General features: G+C 43.3%; 1 protein-coding gene across 2 annotated transcripts in view; it reads left to right on the forward strand.

Moving 5' to 3' along the window:
* The first annotated feature begins 4,213 nt into the window (after positions 1 to 4,213).
* MAPK12 (mitogen-activated protein kinase 12) overlaps positions 4,214 to 27,733 on the forward strand; it is a 41,295-nt gene continuing 17,775 nt past the window's right edge. For both annotated transcript variants that reach the window (XM_052790874.1, XM_052790875.1), the window contains exons 1-4: positions 4,214 to 4,427; positions 5,286 to 5,415; positions 15,350 to 15,408; positions 17,919 to 18,030. In XM_052790874.1, coding sequence (XP_052646834.1) covers positions 4,312 to 4,427; positions 5,286 to 5,415; positions 15,350 to 15,408; positions 17,919 to 18,030 — 417 coding nt within the window. In that variant the 5' untranslated portion in view covers positions 4,214 to 4,311. The remainder of the gene's footprint in view (positions 4,428 to 5,285; positions 5,416 to 15,349; positions 15,409 to 17,918; positions 18,031 to 27,733) is intronic.

Consider the following 27,733-nt stretch of genomic DNA (forward strand, 5'->3'; position numbering starts at 1 on the left):
TTAATCCATTAGACGGGAACTTTCTACATAATGAGCAAAACTGTTCCACTAGGCTTCAATCTTGCATGCATACAGATGCTTCATTTTGCACTTGCATAGTCCCCCAGCTTCAATTATTGTCACAAATTAAGATGTGTATCGTAGCCCAGAGGTTTTAGCTAGTCCTTTTGGGTTCCAATTTGATCACAAGTAATACTGAACGCAGTAGAAATACTGAATCACAGTGGCAGCCCTGAGACAAATACACATTAAATCTGCCATAACTGGCAGCCTCCACTGAGCCATACTTTGCTCCTTGTAGAATAATATCCTGTAGATTAGCACTAAGATAATATATTCCTATTTCATACTCATTTTATAATAGAGCCCAAAGGCTCAAATCAAGAATAAACCCTAGTTACTTTACATTCTGTGCAAAAATAACACACCATAGTCCTGTCCTGTCCAGCTCCCTCATTAAGTTGAGATGGAAATGCAACAATATAATACAACATTAAGGAGGATGGGAAAGATGGGTAAGAGTACCACCAAGTTTTTGGTGATTTAAACAGGTGATGTTCACAACTGTGTAGTGACAAATAAGTAAAGCTATCAATCAGTGATCTCCATTAGCACTCTTTTCATATGATTTTTGCATTGAAGTTGGGAAACTCTTCAACACGAGGATTTTTTCCTCCGTGCACGATACCATCTCAGACAGCGACAATCTGTGATAGTTTAAAAACTAAACTCCTACAGTTTATTGTAGGAATGAGTATGAAGAGGACCTTTAGGCAGGCTCTGAGGAAAGAGTTAGGAGAGTGTTAAAAGCAGTTGGTCTATACGTAGCTCTCTGATACCCTCCACACCCAGCCTCGATTCCTCCACCTCTCTCCAGCAAGCAGAGATAATGGGGTAGTAAATAGTTACTTAGTAAGTTCTCATGACCTCTTGAACAAATGAAATGGCCAGTGTACAAAACAATTTTTTTTTAAAAAAAAGCACATAGGTGCTGTGTATTTATTCCTTTCTGCTGAATGGCTGAGTGCTCTTGCAGCATGGCGAGGCCCCCAGGGCTGCTCCATGTCACAGAAACTGGAACTGAAGCACCCTGCTCAGGGGTCAGAGAGACAAAAACAGAAAAGTTGCGGAATAGTTGGCAGCAGCTCCACAGGGAAAGGGTGGGGACATAATAGCATTGGAATATTTTCAGATGAAAACTTGAGATATTTTTTTATTATTATTTAAGCTTTACTTCTTGTTGTAATAAATAAAATGGATTTACTTCCTCCACAGCAACATATCTAAGCAGACAAGAACAGAGTACTTTTTGAACGTGGGGATATAGCAAGCTGGTTAAAAAAATAATATTCTAGAAATCGGCTTTTGACAATTAAGCAAGATTTTGTGTTTATTGACATTTAAGGTATGTTTTACAGAACTAAATTATTCATACGTGAATTAGTCTATCAAGAATAAAATGACCATGTGAAAGATAGCTCATAAACAGATAGAAAGGTGGGAAGATGCTTGATTTTTCTAAGGACTTTGTATGATCTCCTGCTTTCTCCCTGCTGAATCCACGTTGCCAGTGCCTGGATTGGGGATCAAGGTCCCAGTCCCTCTCCCTGCCTGCACAGATGCACTTCCTTCACCCAAGACCCAGCAGCCAGCCCACGGTTCCATTTTTATCACTGCTAATTTAAGTTTGTTGTGAGCAGCGTTGCCATCAAACTCTCTCACCAGACTCCATACATGCAGAATTTCTCAGGAAAACATGGTTAGCTTTCTCACTGCTCTCTTGCAGAGCTCCTGCTCCAGCACCGAAAACTCACATCCAGGCTGGAGTGTAAATTGAGCTCTCAGTCCTGGGAGGGATTAGAAAGACTACTGTACGCATCCCATCTACCTCATATGCTTTGCAGCTGATGACAACCTTCCACCACCTAGGAAGCTGGCTCTTTCAAAAAAACCAAAGGTATCAAAACAAATGTTTCTTCCTCGTAACAACCTTGCCAAGCTTCCCTTTATGGGATGGGCATTAGAAAAGTGGGATTTTTGCATCATTAATGCATGTTATCTTTTATTCATGATGTCTGAAGAAGGTCCCTTTTCATTCTATAAACTTTACAATAAATATATGCCAAAAGCAGAAATATCTGATAGCACTCCTTTTTTAATTTACCCTGTCAAGCACACACTGCCTGGGATAAGATATGGCCATAGTATTCTATTAGTCTCGTTGCAACAGATTGTCTTTGGGGAAACACATCACCATGTATCCAGCCAAGCCTAGCAGGATGCTGAGGCTCATGCATTTTGTGATGCTGCTGTAAGATCTATCAGCTGTGGATGGATCCGAGTTTCTCATCTCACTGCCTTCATAGACACTTTTAAAGGTTTTATTAGACAAAGCTTCCCTTGTTACAACAGTGCTGATTTCCTAGTCTTTTCAGTAAGTTTATCAGTTCATCTGCTATATGTGCGACCTGATGGGAAAGGTAGTCCTGTATTTGACCTACACTGCCACCTCATCCATCTATAGCAAAGTATACCTAAATACTTAAATGAAGGAAAAACATGGGAGAACCAGCACTGGCCAACTTTGCCAATGAATTTAAAGTATCTTACAAAAGTTGCTCTGTATTATTCTCAGCTTCTGCACAAGAGTGACATTGTCTTGGTGCTGGGTTAGTACTTTCATCTGCTGTATCAAAATCATCTACTTTCTGCCTACATAAAAAGCAAGCAGTAAGAAAACATCCTTTTGCCACAACTGGATAAAGGAAAAGTAGGTGAGGGATCAAAAGCAGAACCAATCCTTACTGTATTAGAAACATACATATTTGTCATTAAAGGTAATTTAACTAATGGACTGGCTCAAAACTGAGCGGAAGCTGCTCTATCCTTCACCTTGCCTGTACCACATTTCACTCCAGCCATCATCTGAATGGCTAACATGGCATAAAAGCGATATCAGAAATTAAAAAAAAAAAAAAATCTCCTGGGACAGTGGATTTTAAAAGCAAATGCGTATCATCAATCTAACACTTGACACAAGCCCCATATTACCTGCCAAATGTCAGAAGGTCGCTTTCCATTCTCCCTAAAGCAGGGAGTCAAACAGGTCACCGGTCAGCAGAGAGCAGCCCGGGAACACACAGCTACTGGGTGGAAGGATGTTTTCCTGGGCAGGGCTGCTGCTCTTCCACATTCAGCGGTCAGGCAGGAAAAGGTCTGGGCCGGTGGCAGCTACCAAAAAGGCACCAGGAACCACGAACCTTGGCCAGATTGCCCCTTTCGAGCTAAGCCACAAATTGAACTCTAGTGACAGCAAGTCTGAATTATCTAGCCTCAGCAACATTGCTCAGGGCTGAAGTCAGACAAAACAAAGGCTTTACCAGACCCAAAGGACAAGAATTTTGATTATATTCACACGGAGAACATGCAGAACATTTTTTGAAGCAGGTCTTTGCCTTACACGTGCTCGTCCAGGCCTATTTACTATAGAGATACTGAGAAGGTTGCTACTCTGCATGCTCCAGCACTGCAATTGTTTCAAGCTGCCACTCCAACTGTTTCGCATCGCACCAACGGTGCACGGGACCGCTTGCTCTGAGCAACCGCATCAAGTGTGTGCTTCTCTCTACTGGACTGTACGAAACACTGCTGAAACCTGGGGTCCGACCCCGAGGCGGTGAGCTGGGAAGCCCTCAGCCGTACACTTTCGCGCAAAGGTCATTCGAAAACTCGCTTCTGCGCTCCCAGCTCCCACCAGTTACAGCCCCTCGTACTGCTCCACACCTTCCGGCAGAACAAGGCGGCTGCATCTCACCCGACCCAGAGACGACGGCGAGACGAGCCCCGAGGGAAGTGCCGCACCGCGGCGCGCACACGCACGAAAAGAGGGCCGGGGCGGGTTTGCTTTCAGCCCCACGGCAAGGGCTTGTGCCGGCAGCCAGAGCCTCGGCACCTGCCCGCCTCGCCACGCTCCACCGCCGCCGGGCACCGGCGCGCCGGACGGCTCGCCGCCCCTCCAGCCCCGCCGGGACGCCGCGCAGTCCGCCGCCCTCCACCTCCACCGAGCGCAGCCCCAGGTGCCCGGGCGAGGGGAGGCGGGGGGGCTCGGGCACGCCCGGCCCCGCCGGGGGAGGTGCGGGGCGGGCGGGCCTCCCGCGGGGGGTGCGCGGGGCGGGGGCGGGAGGCGCCGCTCGCCCAAGCCCAGCCCCTCGCCGCAGCCCGGCTCGGCGGCGCTGGCCGCTCTCGCTCCCCCGCGCGCCCGCCCCCGCCCGGGCTCTTTGTCGGCGGGTGCCGGCGGGGGGCCGCAGCGCCATGTCCTCCCCCAAGAACGGCTTCTACCGGCAGGAGATCACCAAGACCCTCTGGGAAGTGCGGGACCGCTACCGGGACCTGCAGCCGGTGGGGTCCGGCGCCTACGGAGCCGTCTGGTGAGCGGAGCGGAGCGGGGCGGGGCGGCCCCGGGCGGGGGCGGCGGAGGGGAGCCGCGGCGGCCTCTGCCCCGGGCCGGGGGGACGCGGCCCGGCCCGGCCCGGCCCTCTTCTCTCTCGCGTTGTTCCCTGCCAACTTTTTCCGGTCGTTGTGCCTGACCCGGCCTGGCCCCGCCCGGTGCTGCCGGGCCCCGCGGGGGGCTGAGGGGGGGGGGGGGGGGTCGGCCTCGCCGCTCACCTGCCCGCTCCCGAGCCGGTCGCCGGGCTGTGCCGCCGGGGGAAGCCGGCCCTTCGCGGGGGAGCCGGCAGGCGTGCCGCGTTCCGTCCCACGCGGGTTTTCGTCCCCGGAGCAAGCCGAGCCCGGGGCGCCGCCCCGGCCCGGGGAGCGCTGCCCGCCGCTACCGGCCCCGGCCCGCGGGGTGCGGCCCCCTCGGGGCGGCAGCGTCCCCAAAACCCGGGGTGTTGGCCCTTGGGACGGGACACCTGGTGTTGGGTTTGTGTTGGTGGTGGTTTTGTGGGATTTTTTTTTTTTTGGTTTTTGGTTTGCTTTTTGGTTTTTTTTTTGTCTTCCTTCCCAGATGTTCCTCTTTAAAGCTTTCGAAAATTGGCTACTTTTCATCACAGGGCCTGGCAGCCTTTTAAAGGAATGAAACTCGACGCGGGAGGCTGCAGGCAAAGTGCTCTGGGAGGTGGTCTCCTCCCTTGGCACAGGGAGGCCAGGCAGGCACCTGGCTGGCCGCAGGTTGAGGGCTGGGCAGCGCAGGGCAGGACGCGGCCACTCTCCGGCGCCGGCGGGGTGGCAGGGTTTGCAGTCTTGCTTCAGTCCGCGCTCACCAAACTCTTTCTTTTCCCGTAAAGCTCAGCCATCGATGGAAGAAGTGGCACCAAAGTGGCCATTAAGAAATTGTACCGCCCGTTTCAGTCTGAACTCTTCGCCAAACGAGCCTACCGAGAGCTGCGCCTCCTGAAACACATGAAGCATGAAAACGTGAGTCGAGTTGTTAGCAGATATCCCGCCCAAGGCCACAGTTTACACACCCCTAAACCAGAAAGAAAGTTATGCAGAGTTGGACAAGGCAGATGTGTGGCTGCATGGAATTCGGGAGTCTTTGGGCAAGACCTGTGTGTCTGTCTTTTGTCTGTCTGTCCTTTATCTGCAAACATCAGTTCGCACGAACTAGAACATCCTGTGGGAAACACCACTCCAATTCCATGTAGGAAAGGTTGGGTGGGGAACGTTAGGACCACGGTGGAATTTGTGCTCAGAGCTAGCGAGAGAGATTAAGGACCAGAAATTACAATCTCCTTCACTACGTTCCTGTGAGGTGCAGGAGAGTGCAGAGCATGGGTCTGTGCCTGTCGGTCTTGGGTGCCAGCATCTCTTTTTTTCTGAAGTTGCATGAAGATGACTATAGTACACATGCATATCTTTGGGGAGGGGGTAGGGTTTTCCTTTTTTTTTTTTTTTTTATTTTTTTTATTGTTCATGAAGCATTTGAAAGTTTTGGGCTTGTACTGTGAAACAGAAGTTAATGACTAAATAAATCGCTTTACTGGGAAGCAGAGAACAGGATACAGAGCTCTGCACAGATTCCCACATAATGCGAAAGAACAGCCGTAGAAAGAAGTGTTGAAAGTGTCATTGAGATAAAGATACTTAGTCCCAATAGTGCTTAACGGTTTAAGAAAAAAATGAAGGAGGAGACATTTGTGTGAAAACAGGTTTTGTGAAATCAAGGCACAGATTCCAGGTGAGAAGGCTCCCAGGGTGGGCTTGGAGGATCGCAGTAGTGGCTTTAAATGCTGTTCATGAAGAATGCATGTGAAAAAAAAAAAAAGAGAGTTTGGAGGGAGTTGTTAAAATTATGCGTAAGAATCTGGTTTAAAATGTTAATAATGTAGGAGATTAGAGCATAGCTTCATTCAGATGGCCTTCAAGGAAAGCTAAGAGATCAAAAGCAAGGATGAGAAAAACTGGTAATAACAATAGCCAGACATTGCCATTTAACGTTATAGTATTAACACTGTGAGTACCAACAATATCTAGGTTCGTTTTGAAGAATAATCTGTGGGATATCCTGACTGTCCAGAAAAAAACAGACCTTTTTGTAGGCTTAAGAACCTGTGTGCCTGTTAACATTTTGGTCTGAATCTTTTAATACATTTGACCATTTTACTTGATGATTCCTTTGAAGTAACTGCTTCATAACCACTGCTGTATATGTTAAAGAGTTAACGTTTGCAGGGAACTTCTGTGTCATGCATGGGCTTTCATACTCTCAGCACTTTCTTTACTGAACATTTGGGAGCAGAGCAGCTCGTGCAGTTGCCAAGCTCCTAACTGTGTCCAGAATTTTGAGATTATTTTTCTTCCATTTCCCAGAATAATCTGTTGGGTAGCATTTTCCACTCCTGGTGGCTTTTATGGTGTGTATGCTCTTCAGGATAATGCTCTGGAACCCCTCCATGGACTCCTTTGGTAATTAAAGAGTCTAGAAGAAAATGCTCTCTGGGGAACATCAGCACAATCTGTAAAAGTTACAAATCAATATATATGAAGGAAGGGAATAATTTACAGTCTTAGGAAACAGTTTGGGCCACAGAAAGAAGAATCTGGTCTACGTACTAAGGAAGAGTTTTACCATGAATTATGGCATCTACTCATTAGAGAACAAAGACCGAATAAATGATCCTACAGGGGTTCGCAGGCACCGTGGAGGCAGAAGCCGAATACTCCACCCGTCCGCGATGAGCAGTACAACCCATCAAGAGAATTTCCATCTGCCATCCCAGCCTCACACCCTTCTGTCAGTTGTTTTGCCCATGGTGAATTAGAAATAGCAACAATGCCTTTTAGGATCTCTAGTCCCTGTGCTGATCTCAGGAGACTCCTTTAGCCACTCCACGCATCAAAATTTAAACCAGAGTGGCAGTATCGCTCCTCGTCAGGATTTTCAGGATTTTCACACACACACACCCCCCGCTTTGACCCACCACCATTCTGTCAAAGAGCCTCTTTTTTGCATATTTGCACCAAAGGATGGATTTACAGGCAGACAGTAAGGTCCTTTCCCGTTCACATCAGCAGTCCCCACTGTGCTGTGCACACCTTTAATGATATGTACAATAGTGGCAGGACAGCTGCCTGTTCTCTGTCATTACCATCGTGGCTTCCATGGGTCTGGCTATGGGGTTTTGAATGGGCGCCACTCAGATGGGTGCATATCTCTTTATAGCAGGAATTAATAGAATAGAACAGTGATTGAAGTATCTTTCCTGATTTTTCTGTTAACTAACACGTTATAGTATACTTCTAAAAATAGCAGTTATCTATCCTTCTGGTTAGGTACAACTGCTATTAAAAATTAATCAAACTGAAGTCATTGTTTCAAAGACCACAATAAAATAGTGATGCCACTGTTACCTCTGTCTTGGGTGTTGGTAATCTAAGTATGTAGAGGACATGGTGTGTGATAGCTGGTCTGACGGTATTGCCACAATGGATTAGACTTGGGATATTGTTGCAACATTGCACTAATCGGCCAGTACAAATCTTCGTCTTGCTTTTTTCCTACTTCAGGATATAAACTATTTCAAGGTTCTGTTTATTTGATAGTTAAAATTGCATTCAATTCGCTCTTTTGAACTGTTTTTCTTTCAAAATTACTTCTGTAATCTTGATGCATTTGATGTTGGAGTACATGAAGAGTGTGATGTTTTGTTTGTTTCACCGTGATTGCCTCTTGATGGACCGTCTCTGCCCTTCATAGCTTTCGGGGAAGTGTTGTGTTAAGCATGTGGCAATACATTATCATCGTTTATTTAACCTTATGCTGTATTCAGAATGATGGAAGAAATTGTAATAGTCTGACACATTGTGTTAAGAATAGCATCTCTGATCCTCCATTAAGGTAGCAGGAGATACCATTAAACCTGTGCCACAGTGATATAATTCATCAGCGTGTCATGCTTCAGTGAAGAAAATGGAGGAAAACTTCTGCTTAATACCCTGGATGACCTCCATTATAGACCCTTTGAGGAACATGCTCGTGTCCTTACTGTGGAAGGGTTGTAGGATGACCAGGAGTCCTGTAAAAACAAATACAGGAGTCATCCTACTGAATTTTACTGGAATTGTATTTTACCTTGTAAGGAAGCTAACTCATGGGTCAGTTTGCTTGTCTATTTAGACATTTCCGGGAGGAGGCAACTCTGGTTGCTGGCACGACCATCTTTTCTTTATATATGCTAGACCTTTGTTCTCCCTAATGGCTGTCAAGCGGGACATTACTTAAATGTAGTGAGGAATATTTCTATATAAACCGTGCAAACTTGGTAGCATGAGACTTCTCATCAACCCTTTGCAAACAAATCCAGGGGAGAAATGGTGTCGAGGACCACGGGGCAGAGGTTGTATGTGAAGAGGACAAGAATTGGCTGTTAGGAGATAAATCACTGTCTTTAATGGCACTGGTATCCATTTTTTTTTTGTAGGCCTTTTAATTTGAGAGGATCTGGGATGTTTCACAAACATCATAAGCTACTTCTACTGCCTAAGAAGCAGTCTAACCCAGATCAATTCCTCAGACATTGCCAAAAAGAAAAGTTAGTTTCCAGTGGGATAAGCTGCCGGATCACCCTGTAGCTGCATAAACAGATATTCTGGCACAAGAAAGGGAATGGTGTGAAAATGAGGTATAAAAACAGCTAAAGCAGAATGAAGAGAGCGCTGTGTTTGGTTTGGGGTTTGGTTTTTTTTTTTCATGCTAGCTTGAAGTATTCATCCCACTACAGCCTTAGCAGCTCGATTATTTCTTTGGCATCTGTTGCATCTTGTATAGAAGAACAGGCTGTTTACCTTTAGGAAATTTTTGTTCAGTAGTGCTGCTTTTTGTCGAGTTCAGTTAAAGTGAGGACCCTTAAAACTATCTATTATGGCTCTGACTTAAAACCAATAACAGGGAAAATACGGCCAGCATGCTATCTTTGGCCCTGGCTTTGGCTCTCAAACATTTGCGTAGCTCTGCATTCATGTATTCTTCTGAATTTAATGGAGACGGCTGTGTATGCAAAGCTGAACCCAGACAAGTAAGTGGAGGTGCAGAACCTTTAGTTTCATTTGGCAAATAACTTGGATTTTATTATGCATTTGGACTGGAAGTGATACCACAATACCCACCTTTTGTTGAAACAACTGCACAGTGGCTCGTACTGGTCCAGTTCTGGTGCCCTTCTCACCTCCCAGTTTGCTAACAGAAGTTTTAAAGTTTCCAGCAGGAGTGCAAAATAGCTGGCAGGGGAGATGGCACTGAAGAGAGGGAGAGAAAAGCAGCGGCTCGTGCTGATGTCTTGTGTCAGAACAGAGTGCGGATTTTATACGCATGTGTATGTGTACATACGTGTATACCTATGTATACATATAAGCACCCATAGGAATTCTGACGCAATTTTACCGAGTTAAATTCTGAATGTGTTTCTGGCATAAAATTTTTGACAAATGCCCGTTAAACGGTTCTTGGGTTGGGTAATATTCCACAGATGTTTTCTCTTCCTGGAAACCCTGTGTGTAAGAGGCAACTGCAGTATTTGTTTAAAGGTACTCTATATTATGCTCTCACTCATTGCTCTGAGTGGAAATTATTCTCTGGTGTATTCCCACATCTGAAGACCAGTATGTGTTTTGCATTATGAGAACCATGTAGCTTTTTTTTTTTCCCCCCTTTTGGAAGGAACTCGGGTATCCAACAGACACCAAGCTGTCTGTCTGTCTCTCTACAGTTATATTTCTGAGGATGATGCAGGCCTTCACTTTTAGGTTGGCTAATATTTAATTCTGTTGACTTCTTTATTTTGAAAAAATGTTAGGCTTTTTATTTACACCTACACAGTGTCATCCAAGGCAGGAGTTTGTTCCAGAGAAAATAGCGGGGCAGTCTATGTTCCTGGTTGAGAAAATCTTAAAACTGTCACCTTTTGCAGTTCATCCAGCCTGATGTGAGCACTGGAAGAGCAACAGCCTCTGCAGTGTACAAAAACAGACCAACAAGGGAGTTGTAGATGAGTGATGCCTTTACAGATGAAAGCATGCTCACTGTTAGAAGAGGTTTCCCGCAGCAAGTCCTGCAGGAATGCATCGAGTAAAAATTCACATCCTCTGGGTACACAAGTGACAGTAAAGTGTAATTCGGGAATCCTGTCTGGAGATGGCAAATCTCCTTATGGGTCCTTATTAAAGCAAAAATACAGTTATAACTGGATAGTTTATTGCTGTCAAAAGCTTGTGGGGAGAAACACTCCTGGCTGCCTTTCTGTGGGCTGAAAGCTTAGCACAGCTAGGGAGTTAACAGGACACCAGAGTCACTTATTTTAGTACTCAAAAGCCAATAAATCAACATGGTGGTGTCGGTTGTCACTTCTGCTTATTTTCACAAGCCTGCCTAATAGGTGTTTTACCTAGGCTGGGCTTCAGCTGATAGCCATCTATTTACACCCTAGCCTTGGGTACTAATAAAGCAGACTGATTACCTTAGTCCAGTAAATGAAAATAAGGAAGACAGCACTGAAACCTAAACCTTCTCTTTGGTTTGCCATCCAGTCCAGAGATGAAGATGTGTCTGTCTGCAGGATTTGGATCTGTCCGGTGCTACATATGGGTCCTTGAAAGAAGAGTGTGGTGATGCTCGTGGTTGTGACTTGTGCTTGCCAGTGTGCTGACTGGCAGTAGAAAAGGAAAGGAGTTCTCAGTCCATCAGCAGGCATCCCTTGTGTCATGTAGCAGTAATCAGCAAGGAAGAAAGGTGACTGTGGTGCAAGGCTTGTGTGTGGATAGTTAAAATTTTAAAAAGATTGAGACTTCTTATTGTAGTAAAAGGATGCAGGTGCTCTGTGATGTGGAACTGCACAGGAACATGAAGTTGAAGCTAACCCTGCAGAAAGTTTAATGCAGCATAATATGTAGTTCGGTGCACCCCATCAGGGATCTCTCTTAAAAAATGTACTTGCTTTTGTAGCTCGAGTGCCAAAGTCATTCAACTTCACTGTGTTTTCATGCGTAACGTGCATAAGAAAGCAGCACTTACTGTATAAGAGACATAACCTACGTTACTTATTAATTTATACAAGATCTGAGTCTTTCATTGATGTGCTGCTGCTTCTTACATCAGAAACTTTCCTTTACAGAAATGCAGTGGAACGGTCCTTGAATAAAAGCAATCCAACACATGAAAGTGCAGGGGAGGAGAGAGATGAGGAGCTCTTTGCTGTTGTGTTCAACTGCTGGAATAACGTTTGGAAAAAGAGGCAGCTGAGAAGGGAAAGGCAGAAACAACCTTACCAATGCAAAGCTGTTACTTATTTGTTGACAGTAGTTAAAGTTGATCAGGGTGGTCAGTATAAATGTCTTGGGGGGGGGGGGGGGACGACGGACAGACAGATGATAGGGATAAGAAAGGCTGGAGACACTGCCACCCACCCTCCACTGGCTTCATAGGGAAGAGACACAATCAACAAAGTAAATATATTGAACAAAAGCGTACCTGTGGAAAACACGTTAAACTGGTAGTCGGGTAGTTTTGCTGTTACTGTGGCTTTGCTGTGCAGGAAGATGGGAGAGACAGTATTACACTCTCTCCTCAAGATACGAGCAAGAAAGGTGCTTCAGTGGAGGCTGCAGAAATCCTCGTTGGTTTCAGTCAGGTGGGCGGTAGGAAACAAGGTGCATCCTTTGTGGGCTAATTCATTTGAGAAATTTGGCAGAGTTAATGGGGAAAAAAATGAGACCCTGAAAGGGCAGTGCTGCTGCTGGTTTCCACAGATGCTTTTCATTGCCATCGCAGAGTGTACTGGGTTGGTTCCTCAGCTGTGCTTCCATCTCTGATAGTAAATGTGTTGAATTAACACCAAAAAAATAGAGCTACAGAAGGTTTCAGAGATACCTCCGTTACATTTTGTATAGGCCACACTATGAAAAAATGAACAATTCTTGTAATTGTTTTACGGTGGCTTACTTTTGTGCTGGGACCTTCAGTATCATAAAGTTTTTTTACAAATGCTGTATTTAGTTGAGAGTGTTTTAGACAGACAGGATTTTCCATGATATTATGGAGGAGGGACTTTCCTACGCTTTCTCCAGTTCTTTTCCTTTTCCTGAAGAAGTAGCTGGAGTTGTATCTTCCTCGGAGAATTTATTTTATCCTGTACCCCCTTGTGCTTAACATATCTGCAGAAAGCTGTGACCTAAATGGAAATACTAATGAGTCTGTTCCAGTACAGGAAAATCATCCCAAAGCACGGGTATTAAATAAAGATCACTGAGGAAATGGAAATGGGTCCCTCACTTTTATTTTTAAATTTATTAACTATTAGTATGTCTTACCATTTTGGACACTAAAATGGATTTCAGGATTTTTAGAAAGCTTGCTTTGTAGAGCAGGAAAAGAAGTATTGTGAAATCCTTGGCATGTTAAAAGAGTTTTCTGGTTCATTATTTAAAATTCCCTTCAGTGGGAGCTAAGCGTTGGTCTCGGTGGTATTCTTCACTGCAGAGGATTTGCTGCAATGATAAGCTTGTCTCTGTGAGTTTGCAACCTTACCTCAGAAGTAATATATATTGTATATCAGGCAGCATTAAGTAACTACAGGGAACTCTGTTTACTTTAATAGAGAAACAGTAAAATGTTAGTGAACTTCATTAAGTGTGTTTTGGGGCTGGTGTGTTCTTCGTGGAAACGTGTTCTTCATGCTCCTGTGTTTCACAGCGGGTGCCTGATGCTGCCTTGGTGCACAGAGGGATGTGGTACAGCAGCCACCCTATTTCATTCTCTGCTGTGTCCCTTCTTTTTATTGTGGCGTCCCTGTGTCTTTCACTTTCAGACGTGATGGAGTTTATTTTCCTACATTTCTTGCTTAGGTAAATGAAGGCATGGAAATACCTCCTTGAGGAAAACAAGCAGGACTTCTGAAAAAGTGGGGCTTAATAGGGAAAGAAGTGCATATTAGATAAGATTACTGTTAAAACGTTAACTTCTTTTTAATACTGAAACCTTTGGAGAGCACACAACTTTTCTGGCTGTGTATGCTCTGTGTGTGTGTGCACACACTGCCTTAGGAAATGCCCGTAGAGCTGCATTATGCTCCACTGATGTCACATACAACTTCCTAATTCCTCTCTCCTCCCTCTCTCTCCCTGCCTCCACACAGAAATGGAAAACCTTACGTAAAATGGTCATGCAAAAAAATAATTTAAAAAAAATTCTTGCTGTAATGTTAGCACTGAGGGTATTACTTCAAATAATAACGACATTGTTTTATGGTAGTTATATTATTCTTATTTAATTAGTTTTGTATAACAGTCCTTGGGAAAATATTATTAGTGATTTTTTTTCAAACGTATGTGTGGCTACAAAGAAAGAGTTGCAATTTTTTGTCTTTGTCTTTATTAGTTTTTCTATCTTGTTCATCATTATGACATTTTTATAATATCCAGGCTAACTGTAGTCATTCCTCCTGAATGTGGAAAAGATAAAAATACATGCAGTAAGGATTTCATCGCAGTTGGAGATTTTTATAAAGGAAGTCGCCTTTCTTTTCTTGCATTTTTTTCCTGCTTTTCTGCTCTTGCTTCTCTTTACTTACATGTACTTTTTTTTAAAGAACTCTTGTTTTGTGGAGTAATTAAGACATAGTAGTAATGTCCAAAATCCATCTTGACTGTTATCAAAGTGGATTTTTCAGTCATCCTTTTAGTGTCTTGACGGTAATATCAGACAACATAATATGCCGTTACCCCTAGTTTCTTTCTTGCAGTTTCTAATTTTATACAGCTTTAGTTTGATGTATAATCTGATGTGCTTAAATTGTATGGCCGTGGAGATAGGCCTGAACAAGGTTATAAAGGCTATTAGTCTTTTAGCTTGCTTTCCAGCAAACCCCTGCATGCCCCTATTGTCAAGGCAACCTGCACCTGGGAAACACCATGAGCAGTCCAGGGCTTGGGAGGCTTCCTCTGAGCAGACAGAAATGGTTCTAAATTAGTAGTAGAAGTAGAAAAGAAGCAACTTGAAAAGCCTGTGCTCTTTAGGCACTGCCCGGATTAAGCAGCATCCAAGCTGAGATCTGGCTTTAGACAACTCCAGATACGTCTTTTGGAGCATCGGGTTCTGTATATTTAATTTTCAGTGTTTAATGGGCTTGAGAGAAGCATTGGCAGTTACGATAACGCATCTAGTCAGTTGGTATAGCTCTGCTGAAAACCATACTAGTAGAAAAAACTGTCGTGGGAAATCCATTTTATTAGATTGTTATTTCTCTGTTGAGTGATAGCATGCTTTTGTTTGACAAAAAGTACTCTTAAGGAGAAGCTAAGGTATAAGGCATAGTAAATCATATTAAGCTCTTGATAATTTACTCTTTATAAAAACAGTTTAGTTCTAGTTTCTTCTTTGTACTCCCCATTAGATATTATAGTCTATGTACCTAAATTACACTGTTACTGAAATTAGAAGATGTTTAAAGTGTTCTTCATTGTCAGGCAGCAGGCCCAGCTAAGTGAATAGCACTTATGACTGCTTCAGGTTATAAACCGATTTGTCTGGTTTATTTTCAACACTTCAGTGGTTCAAGTTAAAAAGATGCTCTCTCCTCTTACATAAAACTGTTAGCTTCTGAACTTTTTGTTCAAGTAAATACATTTTTTTATCACAGGGTCAAACAGCCCTCAGAGTTACAAAATTTAACACATAACAAATCCTGGTGTTGCTAGGTCCTACTTTAGGTATTCCTTCTGCCATCTTTATGCCTGTAGCTAATGTCTCACTATGGAAATGTTTTTTATTACATTTTTTCACTTATGCAGTTCGGGATTTTTTGTGTTAAATCAGTATTAATCCATGTTTTGTTTTCTCTCCCCTCTCCCTTATTTTTAGGTTATTGGAATACTGGATGTGTTCACACCAGACGTAACACTGGAGAAGTTTAATGACTTGTAAGTTCTGAGTTGTTTGTGTTTGGGAGCAGGGCATCATTGCTTGTGCAGGAGGAATGGTTGTTGCTTTTTTAAATGGAGAATTCCAAAATTGTTGCTTCATGGATTTTTTTTCTGAATTTCATCTTAATATAACTCTTATGTGCAACTTCAGAATTGGTAGGTTGAGGTTTTCAGATTGTCATTAGAACCAGCTACCTGTCTTATAAGGTGTGTACTTCTTTCAGCCCTTAGTAAATGGCAGTTTGGTGGATTCCCTAATCCACCTTTCAAGTACTGATTTCTTACCCTAGGCCCAGGTTGCCCAAATGATAGGACAATTCTTAACCCAAACATGTAGGCTGAAAATGATGCCTGCTACGCAACACATCTCCAGTGTGTTCCATCCTAATTCAAGGATTAATTCAAAACTGCCGACGCTGATGAATTTTTTAGTGGTTATCTGCGCTGTGGTTTGTTGTACTCCCTGAATGGCTTCCCAGTCCAGTGGTCCAAACAGCACAGGATATAGATCATTTCTAGCACCAGGCATGTACATCTCCCTGATCTTTTTGCAGCATCTCAGACACAAGATATTTAGCATGTCTGTTGTTTTGCTTATGGATCCTGCTGCAATTTTTGTGAATTAGAGTCACTAGATAAACAGTAGTCAGAAGTCCTGTTGGGCTTAATGTAGATTCCATGTTACATTCATAGAACTGTTCTGGATTTCATCTAATGTACCTATGTTTCAAAAACAACCTTGCATATTTATATGTTAACAAAGCAAGCTATCTGATGGGAAAATGTAGAAAATTAAGTACAGAAAACATGGACCCGCTGTTCATAATGATGATTTGGGCCAAAATGATCATTGAGTCAAAAAGGATGTTGTCTATATTGCCTATTGTGCTAGCATTTTATATAGCATATGGAATAAAATGCACATGTATATGATTAGCATTCAAGCACTGTGTTTTAAATGGGACCCTAAAATCTTCCTTCAAGTTTTGGAGGTACAAGTCAAGTAGGAGGGGCATTTTTGTAACTGAAAGTGCAACAGGTGAGCCTATGGCAAAATTTGCTTTCAAGACTTTGGGCAAGCTATGAGAGATGAGGAGAGGTACATGTGTGTATATTTAAAATGAAAATGGAGAAACAGCTTTTGTGAATTAAGGTGAAATGGATCATTTGAGGGAGACTTTCCTTTTGCTGACTAGTCATGAGATGTTGTCTGTGGCCTATTGTATAAAGATCAGATTCAAGCAGATTTGTGGTTAGAAGCGGCAGAAGCGAGTTGGGTGGTTTCACCAGAGCCAGTCTCTAAGGTTGGTCTTGTCTGAGACCTAAGGTTTCTTAGCTGACTCCTAGCCCTCCTGTCTAGAGGGGAGCATGCTGCTCCTCAACCTGCCACTCTGCTCTCCTGCTCCTCTACACTACCAGTCAATGTATTGACGAAGACTGAAGTCAAAGTCCCTTCTACTTTATGAAAGAAGAGTCCTTTCCCTGCTCATGCTTGTGTGGGAAAAAATGTTTGGTACCTAGGAAATGTTGAAAATATTACCTATAACTCTTAGTGACTAAATCAGTGCCCCATCTCCCTTATGACTTTATGTTCAGTTTCTATTTTGTTTATAGTTACAATTCTAATAGAATAAATAAAGTTTTCATACAGGTTTAATAGTAGAAATCAGCAGAATTATAATTTGCATATTTTAACCAGAGAAAACCCATTTAAGTCTAAATAATAAAATCTGTAGCTATGAAATAATGATCACATCTAATTCTTCCCTTCATGAAAATGCATCTGCTTGTCTTCATAAGAAGAGGAAAACTGATGACTTTATCCTCAGGTGCCAGACACAACTGGCTCTGTCTCTGTTCAGACCTGACTTTAGGAATAGACTCTGAAGGATGAGTTTACTACAAGCAATGCAAAGAACAGGTTTAGATCTTAAGTAAAGATGAGCCTTGAAGTGCCAGGTTGGCATTCTCAAGCTTTCTATTGCTAGCATCCCTTACCAGTACTAACTACCAAAGATCCCAGGTGAAAATTAATGGAAGTTATTGTTGCCTTCTAATTTGATCATCTCTATTTCTGTTAGGTCTGACCTTGTCTTTTTAAATGAACCATCTGGGCAGTTTGGTTGCTACTAGTTCAACGCTATGATCATGATTGTGAGATACATAGCATTGCGAGAATGTCTTCGTTTTCTCTGTAGGTGTCTGAAATATCACATGGCTCTTGGTTAGGTTCTTTCTAACTAGTTCAGAATCTGCACTCTTCTGATAACTAGCAACTTTCCATACTCGGTGACAGGGTTGGGCAATAGCTCTTTATGATAACAAAACAGATAAAACCAGAGAAACTTGGAGGGCAGGGGGATGATAAGGGAATTGCTTGGTAAATGGAATGATCTATAATTTAATATTGTCACTGAACTATAACATACAATTATGTTTCAATTTATTTAACAAATTAAAGTTATTCTGTCCTTTTTTCTTTCTGTTTTTTTTGGTTTTTTCCTAAGCTACCTTGTCATGCCATTTATGGGAACAGACTTGAGTAAGATAATGAAACATGAGAAACTAACTGAAGACCGAATCCAGTTCCTGGTATATCAGATGTTGAAAGGCTTAAAGGTTTGCCACTTCTACAGTCTTTTTTCCTAGTAAACCATTATGGAGAGCTGTAAATACTTATCATTTGATAGCAGGATAAAATTTATCTCGCCTTGTATAGTAAAAGTAATGACATTCTGCATAGCAGTTGTTTAGTGATGATAAATGTTATCTGGATTTTTGCTGTATGATGGTTTCATCTGTGGCTTTTTTCAAGCAGAAAGAAAAGATAGTCATTCAAGATCTATATAGTACATTGATCCAGGATGACCTTGGTTTCCCTATTTGAGTACACCAGAAAGTCCCTGCTGTGATTTTTAGTTGCCTTCTTCCCCAGTAGTTGATTGTGGTGCTGCTTTGCCACACCTCATAGTGTGGCTAATTGGAGAGCACAGAGACTAAGAATGAAACCACTGTTGAGTTTGGAGGCAGGACTCCCCTTGACTTGAGCCCTCATTTATGTCATCAGCTTCAAATTTCTCTAATTTGAAAATGTTTCCATGGCTTACCAATGTAGGTCTGACACACTGTTGCTAAGGCACTCTGTACCCAACTTGCTCTCAATTGTAGTATCTTTCTGTGCTCTTCTGAGGAGCATATATATGTGTGTATATGTGTGTGTATATATATATGGGATTGAGGGGTGTATGGATGCATGTGTGTGTTTATATATTTATACCATACCTATAGGTATGGTGTATATGTACTGTACATATCTATCAACCTGTAGGTGTGGTATTTTGGGGTGAAAGTCTGACCCTGAGAGGGACTCTGAGCCCCATTGACTCCTAGTGCTCACACTGGTTTTAGGAAGTGTTCAAGGACCACAGCAAGTGCTAGTTTGGTCCCTGTGTGTTAAAAGTCCAGTTCTGCAAAGCACTAGCTCATTGCTAAATTTAAATAGGTAAGTCATTGGGATTATATTGAAATACCTTTCTGAGCCAGATGTCTGAATGTTTTCTGTGAAATAGAAAAGTATATGTCCTTTGCATAACATGCATGTAAAGTTAAAGAATCCCTGAAATCTCCAAGTCTGGGACAGCTTTGATAGAGGAAGGACTGTGGATTTTTAGTGACAAATCTGAGTGGGAGGTGGCTGAGAGGAGCACAGATAAATCACTTACAAGCCCAAACTAATAGGCGCCCAAGTTAAACATCTGTGAAAGATGTCAGAACAGAGTCCACTGAAAGAAAATTACTTTTTAATGCCTTTTAACAGACTCGCTGAGATTGGAAGAGACCTCTGGAGACTGTGTAGTCCAACCCCCCTGCACAAAACAGGGTCAAACTGAGCAGGCTGCTCAGAGGCTTGTGCAGTTGGATTTTGAGTATCTCCAAGGATGGAGACTCCACAGCCTCTCTGGACAACCTGTTCCAGGGTTCAGTCTCCCTTACAGCAAAATAATTTTTTCTTATGTTTAAATGGAAATCCTTGTGTTTCAGTTTTTGCCCATTGCTACTCATCATAGAAGGCTAACAGGTTAATCAGGCATGGTTTTCCCCTTTGTAAATCCATGTTGGCTGCTGTCAGTCACGTCTTTGTCATTGTTACGTTTGGAAATGGTTTCCAGAATTATTTGCTCATTACCTTCCCAGGGAGAGAGGTGTAGCTGGACTGGCCTTTAGTTCTTTGATCCTCTTCCTCCTTGCCCTTTTTGAAGACATGAACAATACTTGCTTTCTTCCTATCATAAGGAACATCTCCTGATCAAATGACATTCCACATATTATTGAGTGGCCTCACAATGACCTTGGCCAACTTCCTTTAGCATTCATGAGTGCATTTCATCAGGGTCCAAGGACTTGTGTCTCTCTAGTTTGTTTAAATGTTCTCTAATCTGATCCTTCTCCACTGAGAGTAACTCTTCCTTGCTCCAGACTTGCCCAGTGGTCTCGGGGACCTGTGATTTGGTGGACTGTCATGGTTTAAGCCCAGCTGGCAACAAAGCACCGTGAGGCCACTCGCTCACTGCTCCCCCCCAGTGGGATGGGGAGGAGAAAATACAATGAAAAGCTCATGGGTCAAGACAAGGACAGGGAGGGATCACTCACCAATTATGGTCATGGGCAAAAAACAGACTCCGCTTGGAGAAAAAAACCAAAATCGGTTTAATTTGTTACCGATCAAACCAAAACAGGATAATGAGAAGTAAAACCAAATCTTAAAACACCTTCCCCCCACCCCTCCCTCCTTCCCGGGCTCAACTTCACTCCCAAATTCTCTACCTCCTTCCCCGCAGCAGCACAGGGGGGCGGGGAATGGGGGTTGTGGTCAGTTCATCACATGTTGTCTCTGCCGCTCCTTCCTCCTCACACTCTTCCCCTGCTCCAGCATGGGGTCCCTCCCACGGGAGACAGTCCTCCATGAATTTCTCCAACATGAGTCCTTCCACTGCTCCAGTGTGGGTCCGTTCCGCAGGGTGCAGTCCTTCAGGCACAGCCTGCTCCAGCACGGGCTTCCCATGGCATCACAGCCTCTTTCAGGCACATCTACCTGCTCTGGCGTGGGGTCCTCCCCGGGCTGCAGGTGGATATCTGCTGCCCCGTGGACCTCCCTGGGCTGCAGGGGGACAGCCTGCCTCACCATGGTCTTCCCCACAGGCTGCAGGGGAATCTCTGCTCCAGCGCCTGGAGCATCTCCTCCCCCTCCTTCTGCACTGACCTGGGGGTCTCAGATATTGTTACTCCTCTCTTCTGGCTGCTGTTGCACAGTGATTTTTTTTCCCCTTCTTAAATCCGCTCTCCCAGAGGTGCTACCGCCGTCGCTGGCGGGCTCGGCCTGGGCCAGAGGCGGGTCCCACTCAGAGCTGGGGAAGCTTCGAGCAGCTTCTCACAGGAGCCGGCCCTACGGCCCCTGCCCCGCTACCAAAACCCCGCCACACAAACCCAAAACACAAATATTACCAGTAAAGATGGAGGGAAAGAAGCCGTTGAGTACCTTGGCCTTTTCCATGCCCCTTGTCACCTGATGCTCTGCCCCATTCAGCAGTGTGCCTGCATTTTCCCTAGTTTTCTTTCTGTTCCTGATGTGCATGTAGAAGCCCTTCTTGTTGCCCTCACCAGGTTCAGCACCAGGTGGGCTTCACCTTTCCTAACTCCATCTCTGCACATTTGGACAGTGTCCCCCCATTCCTGCTGGTGACCTGACTCAACTTCCACCTCATGTACGCTTCCTTTTTATGTTTCAGTTTCCCTAGGAGCTCTTAGTTCATCATGCAGGCCTCCTGCCACCTTTGCTTGATTTTGTCTTCTAGTGCCTTTTTTTGTAATGTGCGAGTATTTTACACTGTGAAATTATGAAAGGATTCATAAAAGGCTAGAAGGGACCTTTCAGATTTGTCTAGTTTTGAACTGTGTAGGAAAGCTTCATCTTGTAGCTCTTCCAGTAAGTAGCAACTTAGCTGGAGCATGGCTTCTGGGGAAAAATAATAATTTCAGTGTAAAATTTCCTTAGACCTAAACAAAAAGTGTAACTAGATGCCATCCTTAAGTTAGTTGTTGGGCTTCTTCATGATTCTCTCTCCTTTTCTTTTTTTTTTTTTTTTTTTTTAAGAGAATAACCCTGACTGTAAGCCCAGTTAAGCCTGACTGTTAATCCCCCACTCTTTCTCAGAAATAATGTTTATATTCATCTCTCTTTTATCTCTTGGATCTTATACTTCTGTAGACTGCAAAGCCAACAGCTATAGCAAAACAACATACCTTTGAATTTTACTGACTCTCACAAAGATGATTCTAAATGTATTAGCTGTCATATACTTTGTATGTTTTTCTTCCTCATCTTTCTGCTAAATACTGTTTATTATTGCTACATTTTTCCTCTATTTGGCTTTTAAAAAATGCAGTGCGATTATTGCAGTTTGTATCTTACAATACAAAAAGAAGAGACTCTCTAAGCTACCTGTCAATCTATAACCTATATTAATGTGATATGAAAATGCTTCTCAGTCTAGATTGGTACTACAGTTCTTAAATTACAGCGTTTGCTTTTTGGGTGTACACAACTTGATCATAAAAAGGCTACAACTTCTTTATTATTTTTTTTTCTTTTGGTGACACAATTCCAAGAGGAGAAGAAGAACCTTGACCTAGCTCTGCAGGCTTCAGCCAGGCTCTTCTGCAGTGATGGCCGTTTAATTCCCTTTACTGCTCTGGAGATGCACGTTGTAACAAGGCCATGGAACAGCACTGTCTGGAATTGAATATCATTCCTTGGCTGCTGCTTGCACTCTACAATTTTGGTTTTATGGTCCTGTGCCTGCAATATACAACGTATGGGCAGACTTTCCTCTGCACTCATACAGAGATAAGTGGAGTCGGTGTGCTGGAAGGTGTGTTGCATAGGGATGTGCTTGTGCGGTGGAAATACAGAACTGGTTTTGATAAAGGAGGGTCTGGCACATCCATCAGGATGCTGATTCTTCCAGATTTGTATTTGCGTTGCCAAACACTATTAAAAATAAATAATATTGCAGGACAGCATGCTGTTCTTGGACAAGAACGTCAGGAACAGTGTACCCAAGATTCTTTTGTCTCTCTGTACTTAACAGATACAGAAGGGCAAGTAAACTGTTTACTCCCATCACAAAACTTAGTAAATATACTTGGTTGTTGAGTCCTGCCTTATTAATTTGTCTTTGACCTTAGCTCAGATTCTGTGTTCTTCATTTAGTAGATTTTCACTCACGTAGCCTTTTACATATGCTGAGTAATTATCCTTTTTATTCTACAGTTGTGCATTTAAATGCTGTAATTCCCATTTTACAAATACAGAAACTAAAGCCAGGTTTGGGGAAATTGGCTTTATTTAAACTACAGGGAATTTGCCTCTGATCTGGGCTTTGAATGTGGAGTTATGATTTCAGTTTTGTAGCTAGTTCTCTAATTACAAAGCCATGTCCTAATAAGTGTTTTCTCAAGGACCATGTAAGTGGAGTGGTCTGTTTAGTTGCAAGTAACTGTCTGGGAAGCAGGTTTCCAGCAGAGGCATGCTATTCACCAGAGGTGAAAAACATCATTTGGGCTAATTTTACAGGCAAGCAATATATGAACTGTAAAAAATTAGCTTGAGGTGAGTGTAGTGGAAAGAATGAATAATGAATTTAGTTCCAGTGAAATGGCTTAGAAACATATTTTCATCCTAGTGGCCTAGATTATCTCACTGAGGCCAACAGAGTGGAGTTCGTGGGCCCCAAAGGTTGGTACTGAAGTCTGTTGGATCAGTAAATGTGGAAGGCAAGTGGAGCAACTGTGCATGGTTGACATACATCTGAAGAAAACAGAGCAGGAATTAAAGAGGATGTATTGGGTTTGTGTGGCAGAGTTTGGTAGTGGGTGGCTGCAGGGGTGGCTTCTGTGAGAAAACACCAGGAGCTGCCCCCATGTCGGACAGAGCCAGTTCCAGCTGGCTACAAGACGGACACACTGCTGGCTAAACCTGAGCTCATCAGCAATGTTCATGGCACCCCTGTGATAACAGATTTTAGGAGGGGTAAAAAAAGCTGCACAGCAGCTGTGAGGGAGGAGTGAGAAAATGTGAGAGAAACAACCCTGCAGACCCCGAGGTCAGTGAAGAAGGAGGGGAGGAGGTGCTCCAGGCGCCGGAGCAGAGATTCCCCTGCAGCCCGTGGGGAAGGACCATGGTGGTGCAGGTTGACCCCCTGCAGCCCAGGGAGGTCCACGGTGGAGCAGATATCCACCTGCAGCCCAGGGAGGACCCCATTGCTGGAGCACATGGACATGCCCCAAATGAAGCTGCAGCCCATGGAGAGTGCGTGCTGGAGCAGGCTCCTGGCAGGTTTTGTGGCAAGACCTGTGGCCCACGGGGGACCCAGACTGGAGCAGTCTGCTCCTGAAGGGACTGCATCCCGTGGGAGGGACCCATGGTGGAGCAGTTCGTGAAGGATTGTCTCCCATGGGAGGGACCCCATGCTGGAGCAGGGAAAGAGCGTGAGGAGGAAAGAACAGCAGAGACAACACATAATGAACTGACCACAGTCCCCATTCCCCATCTCTCTGTGAGAGGAGGTAGAAGAGTCAGCAGTGAAGTTGAACCTGGGAGGAAGGTGGTTTTAGGTTTGGTTTTTGTTTCAAACTATCCTATTCTGTTATTAGTTGGCAATAAATTAAATTAATCTTCCCCAAGTCGAGTCTGTTTTGCCTGTGATGGTAATTGGTAAGTGATTTCCCTGTCCTTGTCTTGACCCACAAGCTTTTCAATTGTGCTTTCTCCCCTGTGTCCTGCTGAGGAGGGGGAATGAGAGAGCGACTCGGTGGGTACGGGGTGGCCAACCAAGGTCAGCCCACCACAGAGGAAAAGAGCAGGAAGTTCTCAATGTAAGCTGCTGTTCCCAGGATTGTATAAAAACAAGGACAGTTCTCATTCCCAGTTACAAGGCAACCAGCAGGGATGCTGAGATAGTCTTAGTAAATTTCTATCTCTGGTCTCTGTAGCTGTGTTAGATCTTCTATAAGAAGTGGTTTGCCTGAATATTTTGTCTCTTCCCCACATTTTTGAAGAGCACAACTGTTCTTACCTCAAAATTACCAGCAGGAAATAAGACATTATTCAGCTACTAGGCTCTGATGTTTTGTCATTTCCTATTGCACAGTGAGCATTTGAGAACAGTCTTTACTGTATCTGTTCCATTAAATTTTGGATTATTCTTGAACCAATTCATCCAGCTGCAATGATACACCTAGTTGGAAATCCTTAAGAAATAGGAGTGGTCCAGTGCTTTAGGGACATTCTTGCAGCGCTGTCTGTGCTAGGAAGTAGGTTAAGCTGAAAGCAGTATTGCTAGCATGCAGAGAAAAAAGAAAATGGGTCAGTAATTTCTTTCTTCTTTTACTGATACCAGTAAGTTAGCTGTTTAACAAGGGGTCTGCCAAGTTTTGCATGAAAGTCTTGTACTTTTTAAGGTCTACTGTATCTGGATTAAAGACAGCCCATCTGTGTTTACTTAGTTTACTTTTTTGGTGGGGCAGGGGGAACAGAGCATACGCTTAGCTAGTGCTCAGTTGAGGCATTATAAGGGAAAAATACTTGCAACACCTGGGAAGGAGGAATATGCCACTCTGTAGATGTTTGTTGTATAACTCTTTCAACCTCCCAAGCTTAGCATCTCATTTTTATAATGCATGTTATTTTTTTGCACCTTTTAACTTTGATGGACTCTTTTGGGGGGGGGTGTTAAAGATGTTACCTGCAATATGCATTTGTCCTTTGTGTAAAGTACATAAGCACTTTATGGTATCTGTATTTATGTCTGGTCAAAGGCAAGAAGGCTGCTTATCGCTTTTGTCATATTGCATACTTCTATTGTAACAACCTGTTTATATGTGACAGTTAAATGCATGTAGAAAAAACTCTGCATGAGTGATGTATTGTGAAGGGATAAGAGAGATTTTTGCTAAGCCCCCAAGTCAGTTTCTTGCAGGCTTTGTTTCTACAGTCTAACTGTAGACTGGTTCTGGATTGGTTATATACCAAAATGTCAACAGGTTTGATTTAAAAAATAAATATAAATTGAGGTCAATAGAAAGTTTGTACTGAGTTCAGGAAGATTTGTATCAAGCCCTCAGGTCTTTGCTCTGTAAGTCTATACAGTCCTTGTTTGTCAGTTAGTTTCTGTTCTTGCCGTTTTACTGTCTTCTTTCTATAGAGGATGAAATATTCATTTTCTTTCTTTGGTGAGCCTTGTAATTTATCAGAATTTAACTTCATTTGTGGTAGGAGAAAACAATGCGTCTTGACACTGCTTAAAAGCAGTGCCGTGCCTCTCCTTTGTTTCCTCATCAGGCCTTAGTCTGGCATTAAATTTTATTTAAGTATGAACTTGCAACTTTGAAGGGCTTTCATCATTTTTTTGTTTGACAGAAAAGCTGTGTATTGTCAAAGAGTACAGAAGGCAAGCTGAACATAAATGTCTTTATGTAGGTGGAAAGGGGCTGGAGCTTCCAGTGCTTTCAGTCTTGGGTCCCTCTTCTGCCAGAGTGCCAGTTGGGTTCCTGTTCTTAGAGGTCTGGGGAGGTGGGTGGCAGGCCTGTTTCTTTATTTGTATGGTATTTGAGAATGGATGGATAGCTCTTGGGCCATACAAACACCTGTTCAAGCTTCTTTTGCCATACTCATGACAATACTTACCTGCTCTAGTTCTCTCCTTTTGTCATCTCTATTTACTCTTTTCTTCACGTTTATGTTGTTCTTTCTGCTTCTCTGCTTTCCCTTCCCCCAGTTACCCATTTCCTCTTCAGTTTTACCTTGCCTGCCAAGTCACTCCTCATTTTCATTTTGCATGCTGCCTAGAATACTTTCTCCTGAGTCTTTTCTAATTCCCTTTTGATTTGCTTTTTATTTTGTGTAGAGATTGCGTATACAGACAAGAACGCTTAGAATTCAGACAACTGTTGGATAGCTTCCTAGCGCAGCCTGAACCTTGCATTCAAGGATTTATGCATGCTACCAAAAATTGTCTTTGGGATAATGCATAGAGCTCCTGTGCTCCAAGGCACTTTGCTCACATTAACTGGGTTATTGAATCAAATATTGTTCAGGTGAAGTGGTAATAACATTGTGAAGGATGTGTCTGCTCTGGTCTGGACGTTTTTGCCATGTTAAGAGTGAAAAATCTGTCAATAAATGGATAATTTAATGAGGAAAATCAGTAAGAACAGGATCCTGTTTCAGAAGGTTATTGAACTGAAATGGAAAATTTTCTGAACGAAGACTGCTGTAGTTCCAGTGCTGCTACCTGCCAGGAGATAATAAAATGCAGTTAAAAAAATACTGCTATTGTTAAAGAAACACTGCAGCACAGCATCAGCATTTCAGCTTACAGGAAGGCTGATGTGTACATTAGTACCAGGAATAAGTGCTATTTCATGTAATCTCAGTACTGTTGTATTAAGAGGAGTGTTTAGAAAATACAGGAGTTCTCCCCAAAATGTTAATGTGATTTTGGTGCTGTGAACACTCATAAAACCTTCAGTGGGGTGAGAATGCCAATGAAACCACGCTCTCCCCCCCAAACAGGTGAGATTTACTTTAAAACTCTGAAGGGTGCAGTCCTTTTAATTCCTGTTTCTACATGCCACATTCTTAGGTGCAGAAATTCCTGGGTCTGCCAGTTATTTCCTTACTGTGTACAGTCATACCAGCAAAAATAGCCTATAGAATATTTTAAGCATCTGCTTTGGAAAATCAAGAGGCTTCAGTAAGAAGATACTGAAATGATTTAGACTGCAAGTAGTCATTGTGATATCCTTGATCAAGATAGCTTTTGGCAGAAGACATCATCTTTTTCTTCATTTATTGGGAGTCTTAACTACTTACAGATACGTTTCTTCAAAAAAAAAAAAAAATTATATCTCTCTCTCTCTCTCTCTCTATCTCCTCTCTGGTCTCTGCGTACAAATGACAAACTTCCTCTTTCTGTATCTGGTTCCTCCCATCCCGATCCACTTCATGTACATCCATGACACATACAGCATTTCGTAGTTCTTCGCTGTAGTGGTTTTACAGCCTAAGTTCTGGGGAACAGCCCTGCACCCTCAGCTCCTTGTGTCTGCCCCAGGAAATCCTGTGAAGTGCTTTGGCATTTCCTATGGGTGATGTTAAACCTTGCCTAATATGCAAGTAATATGTAGCAGGAACTGGTCTACTGCAAATGCCAAGACCTGCGTGGACTCGGGCATGGTGGTCAGCAGTGCGCCCATGCGGCAG

The sequence above is a fragment of the Harpia harpyja genome, chromosome 6, assembly GCF_026419915.1.
Source record: "Harpia harpyja isolate bHarHar1 chromosome 6, bHarHar1 primary haplotype, whole genome shotgun sequence".
Taxonomy (NCBI): domain Eukaryota; kingdom Metazoa; phylum Chordata; class Aves; order Accipitriformes; family Accipitridae; genus Harpia; species Harpia harpyja.